Source organism: Leiobunum rupestre, chromosome 10 (assembly GCF_980474605.1).
Source record: "Leiobunum rupestre chromosome 10, qqLeiRupe1.1.hap1, whole genome shotgun sequence".
Taxonomy (NCBI): domain Eukaryota; kingdom Metazoa; phylum Arthropoda; class Arachnida; order Opiliones; family Sclerosomatidae; genus Leiobunum; species Leiobunum rupestre.
Window position 1 is genome coordinate 944,854 of NC_143393.1, and position 23,046 is coordinate 967,899.

General features: G+C 37.2%; 1 protein-coding gene across 1 annotated transcript; it reads right to left on the reverse strand.

The window, feature by feature from the left end:
- Positions 1-2,675: 2,675 nt before the first annotated feature.
- LOC149923332 (uncharacterized) lies at positions 2,676-22,432 on the reverse strand. The gene is made up of 8 exons (XM_090160902.1): positions 22,378-22,432; positions 22,009-22,235; positions 21,800-21,935; positions 20,409-21,611; positions 19,746-20,308; positions 18,921-19,281; positions 18,555-18,799; positions 2,676-2,765 (listed from the first exon to the last, which is right to left on the reverse strand). Exons 1-8 carry the CDS (start codon positions 22,430-22,432, stop codon positions 2,676-2,678), a joined length of 2,880 nt encoding a protein of 959 aa, XP_090017028.1.
- Between the last annotated feature and the right edge of the window lie 614 nt (positions 22,433-23,046).

Here is a 23,046-nt window from a genome sequence, read left to right on the forward strand (position 1 = left end):
GTTATTTCAGCAACTTGCTTATTGAAAGAATTACTTTTAGTGGCCTTGTGTTCTTTAAGTTTTGAAGTTAAGGTTGTTATTTTCTCTTTAATTTTACTAATTTTTTCTTGAGTTGCGATATGGTACGTGTTTGTTTACGGTTAGATGTGCAGCGAGCCTTTGAGTTTCTTTGACGTAATACTGAAGGCACAGAGACTTGGATACCAATTTCAGCTGTTTGAGATGGTTGTTGAGATTCTGAGATAGGAAAGCTTTCAATGGGAAAATTTTGATTGACAAAACTAGCATCCATTGATATTGATGTGCTTAACGTTGACGAACTTTGCAAAATGTAATTAATATCCTCTAATGATATTTCTTTTGATGAAGTACTTAAAGAACTCTTATGTACAGATTTGATTTGCTTAGTAAGTCGGGTTGATTGAGAATAACTTGAAAGGAGCCTCTTGGAGGGACTTATGTTACAAGTTTCAGCTTCAAGAAATAGTCTCCTCTTCTTTAACTGATTTGCACGATCACAAACAACTTTTTGAGGTGAACCACAGTTTGTTTTGTCAGGTATCTGCGTTTTAGAGGTATTAGATTGCAGGTTTCCATATTGCTCTTCCTGTTTCTTTGCTTCGACTTTACGTACACTTGGACTTAAATGAGATCTATTTCTTAAAGGACTTGAAAGACTATGACTTAGATTTCTTGAAACGTTTGGACTTAAATGAGATCTATTTCTTGAAAAACTAGGACTGAAAGGAGTTTTCCTATTTGAAATTGAGGGAGACGAGTTTATCAAAATAGTAGGATTAGCGGCTTGTTGGTTAATTTCATCGGTAGTAATAACTCTTGGTTTCTTTACTACGACTTCAAATTGAAACACTGAAGGAACTGCATGTTGTAAAAGCCTTTTTCGACTTTGATTTAAGCTTGGTCTATAATCAGAGTTCAGAAAATGTTTGCTACACAAGCGTGAATCAGAATGCAGCTTCAATGCTGGTTTGTTTTCATCATCTCCTTTTAATTTAGACAAAATAACTTTTTCCCAAGCATCACGCTTTTTATCGTCATCAGGAAATTTATGAAAACTAATACTGGAATCATTTAGATTTTTTTGGCTGCTCAGTTTCTTATTATTGGATTCACAGTTCTTGATTATGCAATAATGAACCATTTTGTTGTTAGTACAATTTCTTAAATTTGTACTACATATATCACAATTAACTTTGTACCTCAATTATCACAATCAGCTTTGTTCTTCAATTATCACAATCAGCTTTGTTCTTCAATTATCACAATCAGCTTTGTACTCTTGGCTTATTGTTGTACTTCACATTTTGCTGTTAATCACACTCAGCTATGTATCACAAAAACTTTGGCTCTGATATGACAAAAATAGTAGTAGTTTACAAGATGCATAGTCAAATTATGCAAGATAAATCTTGATAGGAACTCAAACTAGGGGCATAGCAAAGTACTTCATAATACTAACAAGAAAGAAAGGAAACATGAAACATTAAAGTTCCACTCCTCTAATATCAACTTAACAATAAAAACTTACCAAATATTTCAAATATAATGAATATCATGACTAGGAACTGCTCCCACTCCAAGGTCCGTCGAGAAAGGTATACTAAAATCACTAACTCTCCAACCTACCAGTCCCGAACTACAGCCAACTACTCATTATTGAAGTTGGCCGTGCTTTGAAGTTTTTACCCATATGGTTGCCATCTAGCGGTGATACATAACAAATGGCCCCAGCCAAATAAAAAATCGGTAAAAAAATACATATCATGGCCTGTATGTATTTAGTTGGCTATGGCCGTAATCGCCGTTGGATGTCCGAAAACTCGTCCCCGGGACGTACTACGGCTATAGACAAACCGGACATTTGGACGTCCTTTAACGTCCAACCGACGTCAACCCCGGATTTTGGGATGTCCTACGGACGAAGGCAACATCCGAGTGTGACGTCTATCGGATGTCCATAGGACGTGTTTTTGTTTGCTGGGAGGAACCATGATCTACTACAAAATAGTTTCAGTATAGATTCATAAGAGCCTCCTCAGGACAGGCACTACTTTAGGCCTAGCGACGATGCGTAACGTCAGAAAATAGTTAGCTTATTTTAATTGTACATCATTTTAAATTTCCTTTACAATACCAACGCGTTCAGAATAGTCTTTTCGCACAATTTTTCAGTTTTAATATGTTGAAAACGAGGGGAAAGACACTCTGCGAACTCGGTTGAAAACGATGTTTGGTTTTCACTAGCTCACAAAAGTTTTATTGATTTAACGTCTACGTTACATTTTAATACTCATTTAATTGTTTCTGGTTGAAAATTTTAAAATGCTACAAAATGGTCTAGATTTCTTCCGATCTAGAGTTTCAATGACATGGGTAATTAAGCTATAGACCAGAGCCTTCTCGTTAGTGCTTGAATAGGGGGCTTGATTTGAATCATACTCTTATGGCATATTACCGCAGTTCTGGTTTAAAACGAATTTACATCTCGGGTAATATTTAGCGTGCTCTTCCATCGGAATATCGTTCTTGTCCCAGTATAGCAACTCTCCAGCACAACAGAAGCATTTGACACAATCTTGGTTATACGTGTAGAAGAGACCTGCGTGTGCTAAATCTCTCACGCCTATGTAATCAATCGGAAAATCCTTAAACGACTATAATCTTAGAAATTCAGATCGCATAGGTCCTAAATTCCATGGATCGTTCGTTTCGCGAAGCACGGGAATGTTATCCGTAGTTTCATCCTGAACAAATTTGCAATTCTGGAATCGTTGGATGTGAATTAGTAAAGGTACATTCCCCTCTTTCCAATCGTTAACTAAACCATCGCAACAGAAACACATGACAAAATTTTTATGCCCAGTGTAAAAAAATCCGGCCTTTGTCAACTCGTTTACATTTAAAAAGGTTGCCGGAAAATTTGAGTTGAAACTCTCTATTCTTTTTCTTTCAAAATGCATTTCACGTATTTAAAGCTGGTTAAAAATTTAGCACCCGACGATAAATTGTAACACTGGCGTCACCTAGCGGTAAATTGTAACTGGCGTCACTTAGCGGTATTTATCCGAGTCTTACGGATAGAGCGTTCTTTCACGTAGTGGTCCCTCCCATACTTTCGCTACCACTTACGAAAACTAACGGACCGTACATGTTAAAATCTATTAAACCGCTACGGAAACATTCCTCGCGCCGCTTGGTTAACACGGAATAATATACATGTAGGGTTAGAGGACTTTTTACGTTTATTATTTAAATTTCATGAGTGCGAACCGACCTTGTTATGTAAATATTTCGTATAGTGGCAATGTATTCAATATAAATTAGAAAGTTCTTAATACTATTATGTGTTCAATACGCAAACTTATAAATGCATTATATTTAGAAGAATCGTTAATGTTTCAATAGAAACATATCCAGATAATAACAAAAGTCTGGTAGTTCAACCCGCGCTAATCCTAAGAGTAAATACTTAGTTTATTATATGATTAAAGACGATAGTTTCCTATCATTGTCCCATATCTTTCGTGAGCAAATCGATTGCTATTTTGAAAGGTTATATGTTGTCATAATATCAAATGTTACACACTTTTATATGCATTTACAATGTATACATTTTATGTTAACACGAATAATAATAACCGTTTAAAAGTTCATATAGGGGCGACTATTCGATTCCATAGATACCAGCCTAGCATTGCGTGTTCTCGTGAGCAAATCGATTGCTATTTTGAAATGTTATATGTTGTCGTAATATCAAATGTTACGTACTTTTATATGCATTTACAATGTATACATTTTATGTTAACACGAATAATAATAACCGTTTAAAATTTCATATAGGGGCGACTTGTTTAAGTAACGGTTTCTATTCGATTCCATAGATACCAGCCTAGCATTGCGTGTTCTCGTGAGCAAATCGATTGCTATTTTGAAAGGTTATATGTTGTCGTAATATCAAATGTAACATACTTTTATATGCATTTACAATGTATACACTTTATGTTAACACGAATAATAATAACCGTTTAAAAGTTCATATAGGGGCAACTTGTTTAAGTAACGGTTTCTATTCGATTCCATAGATACCAGCCTAGCATTATAAATGCATTAAATTTAGAAGAATCGTTACTGTTTCATTAGTAACATATCCAGATAAAAACAAAAGTCTAGTACTTCAACCCGCGCTAATCCTAAGAGTAAATACTTATATAGTTTATTATATGATTAAAGACGATAGTTTCCTATCATTGTCCCATAACCAAAACATGTCCGATTGGTAAAAACAAAAGGTTATATGTTACGGAAATACGTAAACTAATATTTTTGAAGAAAATGTATACGATGTGCGTAAAGACATTGTATACTGTCTAACATTTATAAGGCCAGAGCTGCAAAAGTTGTTAATAATACCAAGCTTATTCTTAATATAGAGACAACTTGTTTCAAACCGCGAGGTTAACGAATTTCACATTGAACTTAAAATAACGATGCCGAAACAATGTCATAATAATAATACCAAAAGTCCAAGTCATCTAGCGACTTTTTAGGTACGTGTTAATATAAAAACCGTTGGGAACAACTTGTTTATAAGCGTTAAAACAACATTGTACGTGATCTAAAGTAAATATGGCGTGTACATTTCCTTTGACAGTACTAAATTTCCATCCCCTTCTCGACCCCCTCTTAGCATTCACATACTTAGACCCCTCCCTTGATGAATTTCTGGCAACGCCACTGGGCCAGGCCAGCCCTTCATGCCACGCGAGCTAACCGACAGCTCCCTACACCTACTATTACCAGAAATAAATGAACCGAAGTTATCAGTCTCCTATATTTCCCATACTGGATGTGTTTTCATTATGCGCGCAATCTAAAATTGCCATTTTGTGTTTCGCGTATCACACTTTACTCCAAAATGACCAAAATATAGTAAATCGTATTTGGTTAGGCCATCCACAATTTCTTACGTATTCTATTATTAAAACTAGCTGAGTTAGGTAATGTTTTATTATTTATGACAAGTGATTGTTTACGGAATAAAATGGCTTTTTTGAAAATACGTACGCTCTTTGGCAATTTTAAAGTGCGACATTATTTTAAATTTACCCATAATTCCATAGAAGTTTTTTCTGTGTGACACGATAGCACTGGATATAAGCTAAACGATTAAGATAAATCCATTAGGAAAATGCCTCCAATTTTACATGCTTGGTTTGATAACTTCGGTTCATTTACTTCTGCTATTACCGTTAACCTCAGCAAGTTTTTACGTGAAGGGGAGCGGAAGATCTCGTGGGAAAACCCCTTTAACCAGTGGGGAGAGAACTTGCAAACTCAACGCAGAAGTGTGTGGTTCCGGATTAGTGTATATAGTTTCCTGGTGCCAATAGCTAAAAACAAAATACGCATCTCTTTCGCCTCGGTCTCTCGCTCGAGACGGTGAGTCGGGAAACGTTGTGCGCCGAAAAAATGGGAAGGTGTGTCCGCGACTTAAAGTCACAACTTTTACATCGCTAAGCCTACTTCCCGTTCTTTCGCCGCTATCTACCCATCTACCGTCAGGGCCGAGGCTTAGCGCGTTCGGGACACATCCGACGGCAATTCGGAGTGCGGTCAATGCCGCTACACAACAAGTTGTGTCCCGCGAGAATACGACACAACCTTTTCGCCGATAAGAAATTTCATGACTAAAAGTCACAACTACACACTATCATAAACACACACCTTTTTCTCTTCGCCTCGGTATCTCGCTTGAGACGGCGAGTCGGGAAACGTTGTGCGCCGATAAAACGGGAAGGTGTGTCCGCGACTAAAAGTCACAACGTTTACGTAGCTGAGCCGACTTCCCGTTCTTTCGCCGCTATCTACCCATCTAACGTCAGGGCCGAGGCTAAGCGCGTCCGGGACGCATCCGACGGCAATTCGGAGTACGGACTTTAACCATCTTTCTTCGTAGACATCCTTGTCTCTCTTGGTAATTGTCCGAGTACTTGCTAATTACGGTTGGGGAAAATTATGTCCTCTTTACTTTAACCTGGTTTCTTAAAGTATTTGTTCTATCCGGCTGGAAAATATTGATAAAAAATATCGTAAATCCTGTAAATCAGCTTTTCCGCAGTTACGCCTTTTTTTCGCGTTGTGTCTTGTCAGTGTTTTTTTATCAAAGTAGGAATTTAGGTTGTAATAGCGGACGTCAATGGCATAAAATGTTAATCTTCATTGTTTTCAAACAAAAACATCGTGGATCTCGTGGCTTTCAATTTAATAAAAACATCGTGGACCTCGCGGCTTTCAATTAAAAATAATAATCAGCTAGGCTAATACCCAAGGCACCACCTTAGGCCTGAGTCATCATGCGTCTTTTGAAGCCCTTAATTCAGGTGGCCGGGTTACAATGCAAGCTCTGCATGCCACGAGATCGAGCCAACAGTTCCCTACACTAACTATTACCGTTAACCTAGACAAGTTTTTATGGAAGGGGAAACCGAAGAACTCGGGGGAAAACCCCTTAAACCAGTGGGGAGAGAACTTGCAAACTCAACGCAGAAGGAGTTGTTCCGAGTTTTCACCCAAAGCCACAAGCAGGGATCGAACCCGGCTCCTCTTGCTGCGAGGCGAAAGTGCTAACCATTCCGCCAAAACATTGTGGACCTCGCGGCTTTCAATTAAAAACATCGTGGACCTCGCGGCTTTCAATTTAATAAAAACATCGTGGACCTCGCGGCTTTCAATTTAAAACATCGTGGACATCATGGTTTTCAATGGGAGTTATGATAGACTTCATGGTTTTCAACGGGAGGTATGATAGACTTCATGGTTTTCAACGGGAGTTATGATAGACTTCATGGTTTTCAACGGGAGTTATGATAGACTTCATGGTTTTCAACGGGAGTAGAGATAAGTGAGGCGTTCTACCGATAAGGGGGCACCTGCGGGCGGGGGAAACGGGGGTGAAACGGGCCCCTATAGGGGCCCCCCCCTTTTGCGGCAATATTCGGCGGGGTCAAAAGGTTAGCTGATTTACGATGTTAGGTCAATAGGTTATCTATGGCGGTGTGGACACGATGCAAACAGCCGTTAAATAGGGGTGAAACAGGCCCCTGTAGGGTCCCCATTTTGCGTACATTTTCGGCAGGTCAAAAGGTTAGATGATTTACGATGTTATAACCCATAAAACCCAGGTGATAACCCATTATAGGTCAATAGGTTATCTGCCCCTATGGTGGTGACACGATGTTATGCAAACAGCCTACCCATCATAGTTAATAGCTGGCGTGGTAACCCATTTTAGGTCAAAAGGTTAGCTGATTTACGAGGTTGATTTACGATGTTATAACCCATAAAACCCAGGTGTTAACCCATTATAGGTCAATAGGTTATCTGCCCCTATTCGGCGGGCGGTGTGGACTGACACGATGTTATGCAAACAGCCTACCCGTCATAGTTAATGTCGGGCCTAGGGCACAATTCGAGTTGGTTTTCGGCAGGTCAATAGGTTAGCTGATTTACGATGTTAGGTCAATAGGTTATCTGCCCCTATGGTGGTGACACGATGTTATGCAAACAGCCGGCCCGTCATAGTTAATAGCTGGAGGCACCCCCATTTTAGGTCAAAAGGTTAGATGATTTACGATGTTATAACCCATAAAACCCAGGTGCTAACCCATTATAGGTCAATAGGTTATCTGCCCCTATGGCGGTGACACGATGTTATGCAAACAGCCTACCCGTCATAGTTAATGTCGGGCACAATTCGAGTTGGTTTTCGCCGACAAACACTTTCGGGCCCCTAAGGGTAGCGTAAAATAGCGGGCGGTCATCGGTAAAAGTGTTTGGAAAAAAAAGAGCAGAATGTATACAAATTATAAGGTTTTATTTAGATATTCAAAGTTACAGTACATTAAGCGGATGAAAACGCTTAAAGATAAAACAATTTAGTTTTAAAATATTTATGGTGTGTAGATACCATAGTAAACAAATTGTAAAAGTTAAATACACAAAACATATTTTGGTTGGCCACTGTTTCTTTAAAATCGTCAATAATTTTAAATGCTGTTACGTAATTGGACGCATAGCGGAGAACGGTATCATACCTTTCATGTTCATCCGATAGAAATAAATTGTTGGGTGCACATGGTTCTTTATACAATATTTCGTAAATTTTACGATAATTATCGGTTATAACGTAACCCATTAATTCAAAGAGTTTTTGGTTCACTTTAAGGAGTTGAATGTGCGAATTAATGAAATATTTGAGTCTGTCCAATTCTCGAGTTTCCGGCGCTTTGATTACGACCGACGCTTCGGATATCGTGCTTTGCAAGGTTAATTCTTTTTGGTCAGACATGGCGGCGGTCACTAGCGCGTCTGATAACGGGAACGGTGATCGAAAGGGCAGCCTTTGTGGCCGTATAAATCATCCCAGGCGCGCGAAGACATTTCAAAGGCCTGGTGTGTGATTTTATTGCATAGAGCTACAGATATATCGAGCTCAGACGTAAAACCCGTAGTAACGAAAAGCTCGGATGAAAGTGAATACCGAGGGTTAACTTTCCGCTGAGTCGGATCAAATTTAGACATTTTAGTGGGCCCAGGAACGTTATCTACACAGCTTCGTTTAGACATGATGCTCGAGAAACGGTTTGTAGTGTAATGCCGATGGATGACGGGGGTGAATGCCTTATATATAGACCCCCCATTTGCGTTCATTTTCGGTAGGTCAATAGGGTCATATGATTTATCGATAGTTGGAGGATCTCCCCTTTAACGTCCCTATTCGGTAGGGATGGTGGAATCATCTGACATGATGTTATGCAAACAGCCAGTAGCTATAAACCCTAGTAATGGGCCTATTTACCCATAGGTCAATAGGTCCATCATTATATCTCAACCACTTGTCAAAAACCTATCCGTCTTAGGGAATGTCCCCCCATATGGCATCTGTCAAACACTTTTCTCCACGTGCGAGTGGTGTTATGTAATAAATCCAAATAGTTCAATGGGTCGAGCCTTTTGTGTTTTCGCCGACAAACACTTTCCCCGTGTAACATTATTTTCAAACACTTTCACGATGCGTAAAGCTATCCGTCTTACGGAATATCGGCCCTAAGGGGTAAAGGGTAGCTAGAGAATGACCCTTACCCCCAGCGCGTAAAACAGACACAGCGGGTGTCCCCTCTCGCTAACTAAAAGTGTCGTTTTGGTACAAAAGAGCCGATTGTATTATAAAAACGGTTTATTTTTCTACGACATTCTATGATTTGTAGAGACCATGGCGAATAAATTGAAAAAGTGGCCCCCAACTTTTTACATCAGGCGTGGATTCTTAGCGCTAAAATGGTTATAACAAACGAGTGTTCCCACCAAAAATGTTTTTTTGCGCGTAGAATTTTATGGAGGCCCATAAACTAGTAGCGGGAATAGAACCTCTTAACTATTTCAGTTTAAACTACGAGGGATTCTAATAGATTTTTGTTTTTACATCCCAAATGGCCCTACGTATGGGGGGGGGCAAAGTGTGCAATGGGGGGGGGTCCTTTTGGGTATAAAAACCCAGGGATTTGGTCCCTAAGATATCACAACTCTGTTCTTTTTTTTTATCCAACCAAGTCCACTAGAAATCCATCTCCGCTGTTCTCGGATGAGGACGTACCCCTGTAAGTTTTTATCAATTTTTATATTTTTAGCTTGGTGATCTATTCCAAAATTAAATGGTAACCCTGTATGCGTACCAATTTCAATATGCAAGATACTCGAGAATGGTAAAATAATCTATATTTAAAGTTAAAATGCGAAAACTACATTTGTAGTGTTCAATTTAAAAGAAAATTACTTCAGCTTTTAAATAAGATTTTTTTTGTATCTACCCTATACCATTTACATATTATTTTTTTATTCTAATTTAACAATCACTTTAAAAACTTAGCACGTCTGAATAGCTGTGTAGAGTACTATTAACAGATATAAATATTTCTGGGTTCAGTTAATGTGATGATTCGAGTGAAACATTTGCATATGTTAAAGTTATTGGATTGAAGGAAACTTCAATGTTTTCAGAGTGATAATTAAGGGAAGTTGCTTTACAATATAGTTGAAAATTATCTTTTTAAGTCTGTGTCCACCCATTGATTATGTTAGGAAGTGAAAAAATTTCATTTAGCAAGCTTTTCTTAAATTTTGGTATCCACCCTGTATCATTTAAAAGCTCAACCATTGTTTTTATCAAGTTAATTTTAAACATATCTTAAAACAAGCTTCTCTAAGTCTGACTAGCTTTGTAGGGTAATAATAAAATAGCTAAATATTTTTTGGGTTTAATAATTGTGCTTCTTAGTGAAAATTTTGCATATATTACAGTATTAGGTTGGCTAATTATTTTTTTCACCTGCTACCATTCTCAACGGGTGAACATAGAATAACAAAGATAATTTTCCACTATATTTAAAGCCAACTTTCCTTACATTTCACTATGAAAACACTGAAGCTTCTTTCAATGCGATAACTTTATTACACGCAATTTGTTCCACCCCAGAATTACATTTATTGAATCGAAAAAAATATGTAACCCCCCTTAGAATTAATCCACACAGGTATTCAGAAGAGATGGTGTTCAATTTAAAAAAATTACGTTTTTTTTTTGATCCACCCCTATATCAGTTATATAAAACCTGAAATTATTTATTTTTTTTGAATTCTAATTTAAACATCACTTTAAAAACCTTATGCAAGTCAGAATAGTTGTGTAGAGTACTAATAACGTAGATAAATATTTATTGGTTCAGTTATTTGTGGGGGAAGCTTGTTTGAAGATAAGTTTAAAATTAATTTGGAAAAAAACTTGAGCTTTTTAAATATATGATACAGGGTGGATACCAAAATTTCAAAATAAAATTTAATAAAAAGCTTGCTAAATGAAATTTTTTCACTTCCTAGCAAATTCAATAGGTGAACACAGACTTAAAAAGATAATTTTCAACTATAGTTAACGGTAACTTCCTTTAAATTTCACCTTGAAAACACTAAAGTTTCATGCAATCCAATAACTTTGACTTTTGAAGATTTTTCACTCAGAACCATCACATTAAATGTGATCCACTCTGTATCGTAAATTTAAAAGCTCAAGCAATTTTTTTTCCAAATTCATTTTTAACTTAGCTTAAAACAAGCTTCCCTAAGTCTGACTAGCTCTGTAGGTTAATAATAAAATAGCTAAATATTTTTTGGATTCAATAATTTTGATTCTGAGTGAAATATTTGCATATATTACAGTATTAGTTGAAAAAATTTCATTTATGTCCATTTTAAATTTTTTTGTTGTATCGCATTATAATATTTTTTGGCTCGTAAAAGAAAAATAATTTTTGTAATATATCATCTTATAAAATTTTTTGTAAAAAAAATAAATATTTTTATTATCTTATAGATCAGACTCGTTATTTCTCCTTGCTCGCGTCATTTTTGTTTTTGGATTACGTAATTAATAGTTCATTGGGGTCCATAATAACGTAGAAAATGTTTTTGGGTTCAATTGACCTGATGAAAAATTTCCATAGGGCAAAGTTACTGGACTGATGGAAGCTTCAGTGCGAAGTCTTAATTACATGTTCTAAGTTTTTTTTTAAACAAGTTTATTTCTAGAAATGAAAAGGACATGTTTTATCGAGGCAAACTTTTTCCGTGTGAATGGAGAAATGATAATTAAAGAGTTAGCTATTTACGATGCGGAAACGGAGAAGCATAACGTCTGGACCTTTAAACCACCATATCCATATTCCAGTCTTACGGAAGAAGATAAATGGCAGTGTAGATGGTTGTATTGGAACATTTGCGATCTCCGTTGGGACGACGGACGGGAAGACTACAAAAGCCTAGGAGCCATCGCAAATTATATAAAAGAACAAGGGTTCACGTTTTTTTTTGTAAAGGTTTAGTAAAGGCCAAAGTTTTATCGGATTTCATAGGAGCTAACGTCAAGAACGTCGAGGATTTAGACTGTCCTAAATTATCTACCATTCTTTGTATAAGTGCGCCTAAACATTGTCATTTTCACCGTGACCCTAATAATTGCGCCGTTGTGAAATCTCACAAAATCGCTGTGTGGTACCCAAAAATCGTGTGCAAGAAAATATAAGTCGTTTTAATATTATTTTTGTTTCATCACATTGTTTTTACGTTACGTCTGTTTTCTAAAATTACGTTTCTTAAATAGCGTAACGTATTAAAGTTGAATAAAGAGTTTTTCATTTAATTTTAATTTTAGTGTTTTTATAATATCTTTCTGACTATAGGTGTATTGTTTAACTTCTTTCATTTTTAAAAATGTAATTGCTTGACTTAAATAAAGCGTGAAAATTATTAGTTTCGAAATGATATTTACAAATCTTATCCACTCTAAAGTCCATCTTTCGGGTATTAGTAAGTATTTCATACAAACTAACTTAAGTAAGTATTTTTAGAAGTGAAGAGAAACACATTGTGAAAAACCAAATTAAAAGAGACTTTAAACGGTTTTATTTAACCATCACTTTAAAAACGGTAACTTCCCTTAAATTTCAAACTGAAAACACTAAAGTTTCATGCAATCCAATAACTTTGACTTTTGAAAATTTTTCACTCAGAACCATCACATTAAATGTGATCCACTCTGTATCGTAAATTTAAAAGCTCAAGCAATTTTTTTTTTTCCAAATTCATTTTTAACTTAGCTTAAAACAAGCTTCCCTAAGTCTGACTAGCTCTGTAGGTTAATAATAAAATAGCTAAATATTATTTGGATTCAATAATTTTGATTCTGAGTGAAATATTTGCATATATTACAGTATTAGTTTGGCTAATTAATTTTTTTTTCATCTGCTACCATACTCAATGGGTGAACATAGAATAACAAAGGTAATTTTCCACTATATTTAAAGCCAACTTCCCTTACATTTCACTATGAAAACACTGAAGCTTCTTTCAATGCGATAGCTTAATTACAGGCAATTTTTTCCCCAGAATTACAATAATTGAATCGAAAAATTATCCAACTCAGCTTATCAGACTTCGGCAAAGTGGTTTTTAAGTGAGGGTGTTAAATAATAAAATATACTTCAGCTTTTGAATTAAATTTACTGTTAATATAACGGTTAATCGACGAACAGGACTTTTAACTGTTGCGTACAGCAACTATCTAGTAATTCTAACTGTAAAAGTTGGTACTGGAATTTACCTGTTAAAATTTAACAGGAATTTAACAGGAAGCTACAGTAATTTTTCACAGTGTAGCATATGAAAGTATTAATTTTCAAAAAGTGCATTTAAATTGAAGTGAGTCCTATTTTTGGATTCCCCTTGTTCCTCCTTCTTTCATCCCAGCATGTTTCCCCTTTTATCATGGTTTCTCTCCAAAAATCTTAAATCAGTAGGTCTCGCTCCTATTTATCTTCCACCATCCCAAATTGTCAGCTTTATTATGTAATAACAAAGAACCAACTAACCTCATCGACAAGGCCATCATTTATAAAATCTCCCGTGCTTGTGGTGATAATTACATTGGGCAATGCCGTAGCCCATTTCTTCAAAGGCGTAAAGAGCCCCAAAAATATAAACAACCCGTACAATAATTCTCCCCTTAACGAACACCTTCGTGTTTTTGGGGCCATAATGCTAGGTGGGGCTCAATAGATATACTAGCTCGACCCAAAATTATATAAAACAAATTTTAATGTACGCGAATCCATCGAAATTTAAAAAATAAATCTGCGCAATGTTTAAACCGTGACGATGGTTCCCTTTAACGTAGCCCCGTTTTCTCCACTTTTTAAAACGTGTTTATGGTCCTCACCCTCTCACACAGACAACAAACCAATTCCTCCTCTCGCAGAATCCACCCATTCAGACCATAGTAGCTTCGAGCGCGAACGAAGATATCGAGCCCATATAACACTTCGACGGGGGTCGACTCGCCTTTGAGAAAAAACGCTCGCGGCTAAAGAACAGTGGCATCCACTATATGTATGCATAAATATTTTTTCGTCCCAAAGTTTTACCATCGTACTGTCAGACTTGTAAAAATCCCATGAAGAAGGAGGAACAGTTCCTCCGAAACGTTCGATTTTTTAAATAAATATATTGTGAATTTTAAAAACGGTTAAAGTCTCTTTTCACTAAGTATTTTATATATTTGAATATCGGAATTGTATTTCGTTGCGTTAAAAGTAGAGTTTAGATGTATAGTCGTTTTAAGTAATACTCGTGATATAGGGTCAAGTGCCAATCATATTTAAGTACTACAATGATATTAAATTAAAGTTTAAAAATATTTCCATTCTACGTTACTTTAACAACGAATATTCTATGACGTCAAAACACTCAAATCCATGTTTCAAATTCAAATTAACCGCGCAAAACACTTAAATCTATGTTTTCATTTGATTTTTAAATTAACCGCGACGCGCCCCCAGATCGCGTCCCCCCGAGAAATCCGCGCCCCAGACCGCGCCCCCCAGGGGAAATCAGCGCACGCGCACCGCCCCTGGCTACGGCGAGGTGGGGAGGGCTTCGTATATCAACATATTGTGTTCAGGCCAACTTGTTCACTATGTTATATTGTTTTACTAATTTACGCGCACTGTGATTTTCGCAACTTACCATTAATATATTAGCATATCTGTATAATGTATATAAACAAGGTATTTAACAATGCGTCGGTTAACGCCATGCAGTTACATTAACATCGCTGCAAAATATCGCGCTAATCATTCAATCAATCAGCTAAAGCACATATCGTGATGACTACATGTAAGTCGTTCCGGCTTCGTAGGTATGTCTCTTAAATAAATAACTAAATAAATAAATAAATCTAACCGTCATAAGAACATTTGTACCTACACATATTGCACTTTCATTACTTGAAACTTCAGATTAGTTAGATTGTATCGCTAATTAATACACTGAATATTTTAGTATCCCGTTTTTGTGAATAATTCCAAACCGAGTTAGTTTTGTTTGAAGTTACGAGCAGACCTGTTTCAATAAAGTATTAAAACGGAATTTATTTTTCCTGAGTGACAGAGAAAAGATTCGTTCATACCAAAAAAAGGTAACGTCGTCCATCGTAAGTTAATGCGAACTTGTCGTATTGTCGAAAACGTATACCGTTAAATTGTTAAAGCTCTCGTGGAGGTTTACGATAATAATATGTAATGACTAACGTAGCTAAACGATAATAGTAAGTTATGACTAACGTAGTTTAATGATAATAGTAAGTAATGACTAAACGCAAAATTTAACCATGGTTAATTTAAACTAGTAAATAGTAAGTAATATACTATAGAGACAGATACTTCATGGTTTAAAATACACTTTTATTAAAAAGAATATTGGGGAAGCTTTTTCGAGCCCACTCGTTCCTTTTCAACCCTGATAGAAATGGCTAAAAAATTCAAATACAAACAGATAGAGCGCGTAAAAAGTCATAACCTGAGCGGTGCGCGTAATCGGATAATACAGAAATATAAATTACTTGATCAAAACTTTTTACGAATAATTTTGAGAGCTTTATCTAGTGAATAAAAGTTAACCATCCCCGACCTCAAGGGTGGTATCGACTTAGATAGAAGACCCTATATGTACGCGAATTCCGACAACGACCCTAATTTCAACCTATGTTTTTTATATTTTTTATTTATTTCTTTTATTTTGTTTAATTATATATATTTAAAAATGAAGCTGAAACAAATTTTAAAATGACTTTGGTTTCCCATAAGACATGCTGAACACATATCAGTCGACTATAGCTATCTCAACAAGCTATACAGATGTTTCAACTCACACAGTTAACGTAACTTCAAGGCGGTGCGCGTGCGCTGATTTCCCCTGGGGGGCGCGGTCTGGGGCGCGGATTTCTCGGGGGGGGCGCGTCGCGGTTAATTTAAAAATCAAATGAAAACATAGATTTAAGTGTTTTGCGCGGTTAATTTGAATTTGAAACATGGATTTGAGTGTTTTGACGTCATAGAATATTCGTTGTTAAAGTAACGTAGAATGGAAATATTTTTAAACTTTAATTTAATATCATTGTAGTACTTAAATATGATTGGCACTTGACCCTATATCACGAGTATTACTTAAAACGACTATACATCTAAACTCTACTTTTAACGCAACGAAATACAATTCCGATATTCAAATATATAAAATACTTAGTGAAAAGAGACTTTAACCGTTTTTAAAATTCACAATATATTTATTTAAAAAATCGAACGTTTCGGAGGAACTGTTCCTCCTTCTTCACGGGATTTTTACAAGTCTGACAGTACGATGGTAAAACTTTGGGACGAAAAAATATTTATGCATACATATAGTGGATGCCACTGTTCTTTAGCCGCGAGCGTTTTTTCTCAAAGGCGAGTCGACCCCCGTCGAAGTGTTATATGGGCTCGATATCTTCGTTCGCGCTCGAAGCTACTATGGTCTGAATGGGTGGATTCTGCGAGAGGAGGAATTGGTTTGTTGTCTGTGTGAGAGGGTGAGGACCATAAACACGTTTTAAAAAGTGGAGAAAACGGGGCTACGTTAAAGGGAACCATCGTCACGGTTTAAACATTGCGCAGATGTATTTTTTAAATTTCGATGGATTCGCGTACATTAAAATTTGTTTTATATAATTTTGGGTCGAGCTAGTATACCTATTGAGCCCCACCTAGCATTATGGCCCCAAAAACACGAAGGTGTTCGTTAAGGGGAGAATTATTGTACGGGTTGTTTATATTTTTGGGGCTCTTTACGCCTTTGAAGAAATGGGCTACGGCATTGCCCAATGTAATTATCACCACAAGCACGGGAGATTTTATAAATGATGGCCTTGTCGATGAGGTTAGTTGGTTCTTTGTTATTACATAATAAAGCTGACAATTTGGGATGGTGGAAGATAAATAGGAGCGAGACCTACTGATTTAAGATTTTTGGAGAGAAACCATGATAAAAGGGGAAACATGCTGGGATGAAAGAAGGAGGAACAAGGGGAATCCAAAAATAGGACTCACTTCAATTTAAATGCACTTTTTGAAAATTAATACTTTCATATGCTACACTGTGAAAAATTACTGTAGCTTCCTGTTAAATTCCTGTTAAATTTTAACAGGTAAATTCCAGTACCAACTTTTACAGTTAGAATTACTAGATAGTTGCTGTACGCAACAGTTAAAAGTCCTGTTCGTCGATTAACCGTTATATTAACAGTAAATTTAATTCAAAAGCTGAAGTATATTTTATTATTTAACACCCTCACTTAAAAACCACTTTGCCGAAGTCTGATAAGCTGAGTTGGATAATTTTTCGATTCAATTATTGTAATTCTGGGGAAAAAAATGCCTGTAATTAAGCTATCGCATTGAAAGAAGCTTCAGTGTTTTCATAGTGAAATGTAAGGGAAGTTGGCTTTAAATATAGTGGAAAATTACCTTTGTTATTCTATGTTCACCCATTGAGTATGGTAGCAGATGAAAAAAAAATTAATTAGCCAAACTAATACTGTAATATATGCAAATATTTCACTCAGAATCAAAATTATTGAATCCAAATAATATTTAGCTATTTTATTATTAACCTACAGAGCTAGTCAGACTTAGGGAAGCTTGTTTTAAGCTAAGTTAAAAATGAATTTGGAAAAAAAATTGCTTGAGCTTTTAAATTTACGATACAGAGTGGATCACATTTAATGTGATGAAGTTATTGGATTGCATGAAACTTTAGTGTTTTCAGTTTGAAATTTAAGGGAAGTTACCGTTTTTAAAGTGATGGTTAAATAAAACCGTTTAAAGTCTCTTTTAATTTGGTTTTTCACAATGTGTTTCTCTTCACTTCTAAAAATACTTACTTAAGTTAGTTTGTATGAAATACTTACTAATACCCGAAAGATGGACTTTAGAGTGGATAAGATTTGTAAATATCATTTCGAAACTAATAATTTTCACGCTTTATTTAAGTCAAGCAATTACATTTTTAAAAATGAAAGAAGTTAAACAATACACCTATAGTCACAAAGATATTATAAAAACACTAAAATTAAAATTAAATGAAAAACTCTTTATTCAACTTTAATACGTTACGCTATTTAAGAAACGTAATTTTAGAAAACAGACGTAACGTAAAAACAATGTGATGAAACAAAAATAATATTAAAACGACTTATATTTTCTTGCACACGATTTTTCGGTACCACACAGCGATTTTGTGAGATTTCACAACGGCGCAATTATTAGGGTCACGGTGAAAATGACAATGTTTAGGCGCACTTATACAAAGAATGGTAGATAATTTAGGACAGTCTAAATCCTCGACGTTCTTGACGTTAGCTCCTATGAAATCCGATAAAACTTTGGCCTTTACTAAACCTTTACAAAAAAAAACGTGAACCCTTGTTCTTTTATATAATTTGCGATGGCTCCTAGGCTTTTGTAGTCTTCCCGTCCGTCGTCCCAACGGAGATCGCAAATGTTCCAATACAACCATCTACACTGCCATTTATCGTGGTACAAATTTAATTGGCCAACTTGTTCCAAGTACTCCAGTAAAGCCAGTCGGGCTTGTGCCGTTGTGTACGTGGCGATTACCGTGTTTGTATGCTTTAGGGGCACTTCAGCTTCTTTAAACGGGATCCATTTCACTAGGATAGCTTCGTCGGTGATGGTTAACACTGACTTTACCTCTACTTCAGGATTTTGCAGTAGTTCAAAAAATTTTTTACGGTCTTTGATGATTTCCGTTTTCGTGACGAGAGGTCGTTGGCCTAGTTTACCTGTAAAAAGGGGAGATATATATTAGTATACGAATCATCCCTAGAGGCATGCCTATTCTCTTTGTAAATAGTTGTATATTCTTGTTGTAAATAATTCTCAAATCAAAAATTTGGTACTCACCCCACATCGAGTTTAAAAGTAGCTTCAAAATTGCCCTAAGTCCTTCGTTCTTCTTGATTTTAGTAGGGTCAAGCTGGATCCCTTCGGCAACTTGGTAAGCCTTAATGTACGCGGCTTTATCATCGGTTGAATCACATCCTTGAGGCCAATCGGATGACTCTTGTTTAGCCTTGAGAAAACAGTTGACGTATTCTTTAAATAACCCCCCAGAGTCGTTGCTTTTATCGTATTGTGTCACTTCGTATTTCCATGCCTCGTATTTAGTCTTGATAACGTAGCTCCGCTGCTCTGCTTTTCGTAGCTCATCAACAACCCAGACGCCGCTCAAAAGTCTTTCATCTTTGGTATGGCTACACTCACCCTGGAAGCGCGTTTCGCTACAAGTTCTACACAACCCGAAAACGAGTTTCCCCTTCAGGGTACGGTAGGGTAATACCGGGTGATATAGGTTTGTGGGGGGTAAAACGTCGCATAATAAAAGTCCCTCAAAATCAGAAACATTGGGTATATTTTCTAACAATATTTCGGGGTGGCCTATGGGTGTCTTGCCCATCTTGTTTATATAGGGGTACAACGAACAAATGTCGATGTAAAAGATCTTTCCGGGGCCCGATACTTTGAAATATGTGCGCAAAGTGTTGACGCGTCCGCCAAAAAAAGCTTTTCTAGGATTAAGAGGCTCGCGAAATTTGATTTTTCCAAAAACAATTTAATATAGGGGTTGGCGCTTTTCTGTTTACTCCAGTCGCATTCCCGAAGTTCCGTAACATCGTAACCCAGCTCCTTCAAGCGGTTTTGTATCTTCATCGTGTTATTAAAACGTACATTCAAAGTGTCGTAGGGGTTACCGTGCAAAACTTGGTTTCTATAGGTTCCAGCGCCGTAACACCTTCTACAACCGTGCCAGAGACAGCCGGAGAATTGATATATCCTATTGCCGCACTTTCCGTCGACTTTCATCTTGAGTACCTTCTCCTCTTTGCCGTTCAGAGCTGAATTTATAACATAACCAGTTACGTGACTTTTCCACGAAAGCCATTCCATCGCGACCCTAGATTGGTTTTCGAAAAGCCGGTAACCGCGCGCCGGAATTAAGCCTATCGTGTCCTTTTTGAAGAATTGTTTACGTAAAACAACGCTGCAGACGGATGCGATTGTCACGCCTGCTTTAAAAGGATCCACGTCGCAGTGATCTTTAAATATGGCGCGGAAACGGAGCGCCCCGGAAGCCAGTATATGAACGTCATCGGAACAATATATTTTGAGGGATTCCACGTAATTAAAAGTCGCACGCTCTTTCGATTCTTTCGCATACCATTTGAGAAAAGAACAATTGTCCGTGGCGCTGAAATTTTCGATCCCATAGGCTTCGGGCGGTGGCAAAGCGGCTAAGGGTTAAATTCGTTTCATCAGGCCTTGATGCGTCAAAATTATTTGGCACGTAGTTAAGCACGAAATGAGGAAAATGACCCTTTAAGAATGCGTCACCTAGTTCGAAAGTAGCGGCGAATTTTGATAGGGGAATAGGGATAAAACAGTAGCTGTCTAAAAATGTCAGATTGAATAGTTTAATTTGTAGAATGCGTGTGCCATTAATAATAACGTCGGGGGAAAACGTATCGTCGGTTTCCATGATCGTTTGAAGTAGTAACTGGTGGTCGTAGTTCGAACCGTTATGACTTAAGAGCGTAACGTCCTTAACTTTGTGCATCGTTCTCAAATACGCGAAAAAGTCAGTTACGCAACTCGACCCCAGAAACGAATGTCTCCTAGGGCCGCAGCGATGACAATGCGTACCGTTCACGTTCTCGATGCACACGTCGCAGCACGATTCGGCCATACATAATACGGCTTCGTGAATGAAACAACTTTTTTTTTCGGCGTGTCTACGAGTTTGTTGGCACTCGAAATCAAAAAATACCATGAGCCGTTCTGGAACGTTTTTAAGAGATCTTTTGGCAGGTGGTTTTACCCGTGGCGCTTTAATAATTTGTATATAGCACAAGTGGTTCGAGGGTCTAAAACTGGAGCACGAGAAACAATATATTTCTCCGCATTCGTGGGGGCATTTTGAACGTTTATCCATATCGATTAGCTTTGAACAATCCGAACAATGATATAGTCGACCGCATAATGGTATTATACCCGCCACGAATCTTTTGTGCCACGCGAAGCATTCGTCTCCCGTGAAAGAGCGCTGACAGTCGGGGCATTTACGAACCATACCTTCACATTTTAGTGCTCGCCGGCAGTTAAAACAAAAGTCGTTACATTTATGAGAATGGATATATTTATACCCTTCTAGACACTTGTGACAAAAATATTCCTTGCCGAATAAAGGTTTGAGTTTCGTAATGACGTTAAAATGATTAGCGTCGTTTAACAGGGCAATCCTAGGTCGGTCGTCTTCAACGCTAACAGAGCCTAGCGAAAGTTCGGGTACGTTATTCTGCATTTGAAAAATTAAAATCGAGTGGGTGTCCAAAAACGCTTGAAATTTTCGATACGATTCGGGCGATCCGCACTCTGCTATCGAAACACACGCTTTGGCGCACAAGTCGAGGGCGGCCTTCTTTTGCGCCGAGTTATTCACATCGCACTGAGAAAGTCTATCGTATTCTCTTTTAAACTCTTTATTCGCTTTATCTGTCTGGTGTTTCGAATGAGCGAGCCCTACACATATCGCCCGCGCTAAACAGAGATAATCTTTATTGTTAATGGCGAGTATGCAGCGTGTATTCCTCGAAAAAGTTTGAAAAGTTTGGGCATTTTTACTTTTGGGAGACGCACGATCGAAAATATAATAGTTACGGGGTTCAAAAAAAATTTATCCAACTCGTCGTCGTACAAAATGTCCTCTATTTGATCGAACAATAAACCTATATCGATTTGATCGCGCCTTTTGAAACTAAGTTCGATATCAGGCCGATGTACGTCTAGTACAACACTGCGCAAAATAATTTGAACGTAGTCCCACGCCGCAACGTCAACTAACACAGCTTCCGCTACAGATACCTTCAACGATATCGTTCGTTAGTTGCACCTTAATTTACAAACCATTAATGCCAAATTTGGGGAAGTTCTTTACGGTTTGGTCTAATATCTCGCAATCGACGATATCTTTGATGAGGGGCATGACGTCGCTCCTCGAATCGACACCTCCGCCACCTTCTTGATCGGCCAATTTACGTAAGAAGTCGTCAACGAATTCCGCCGACTCTCTCTCCATGTCTTCCTCCATCGTTTTCGCTGCGTCCGGGGATATAGCAGAGGATTCATCATACATTTGAGATATTAAAAAGTCATCCAAAATATCTGTAATATTAACCTTTATGATTTTTCGATTTTTTTAAATTAACGTAAGATATCGCTAGTGTTCATGATTTTTAGCGATATGTCAAAATTGACAGCCACCACGTGTAGGAGGGGTCCATGTGAGTTTTAAAAGAAAACTTACCGTTTTCTTGCTGGATGAAATCAAGTACGGGTCCATCGTACTGCGATGATAACATTTCGTCGAGCGTAAGATCCGCTGAGTTTATTTCTAAACATCTGTTTTCGCAACGCTTACCGTAAACGGCTGCATAACGCCCCGGTAAGTTGTTCATAAAGCTTTGAAGTTCTTCGGTCGTATTACATAACTCGAGGGAAACGGGTACTTTACGTAGAGTGGCTATTATCTCTATAAAACTTTCGATTACATTTAATTTGAAATGTTTGATAATGTCTGGTAAAATAGTTATGGGGGTTGGGGGGTCTATATTTAAAAATACACATAGCGAGAAATAAAAACCAAGGAGATGGTTTAAACACCAAGGCCGTATTTCCGACATTTCCTGAAGACACCATACTAACGATTCGCCGTTCATTTTGCTCGTGTATAAACCAGCTTCCAGCTCAATTGATGAACTGATTTCTTCGTCAAAATCCTACCTCTATTTATAGGTCTTGATCCAAAATACCCCCGCAGTCATTTAGTTATTGTCCCTTTTTTTCATTAAAATCGTCCTGTCAATCAGGCTTACCGCCTGGTTATAGATTAGAGGTTGTAATTGTTAGTAACGCTCTGAAATAGCCATGCTTACAGTTATTTTATGCTGTAATTTTCACGTATGTGTATTAAATG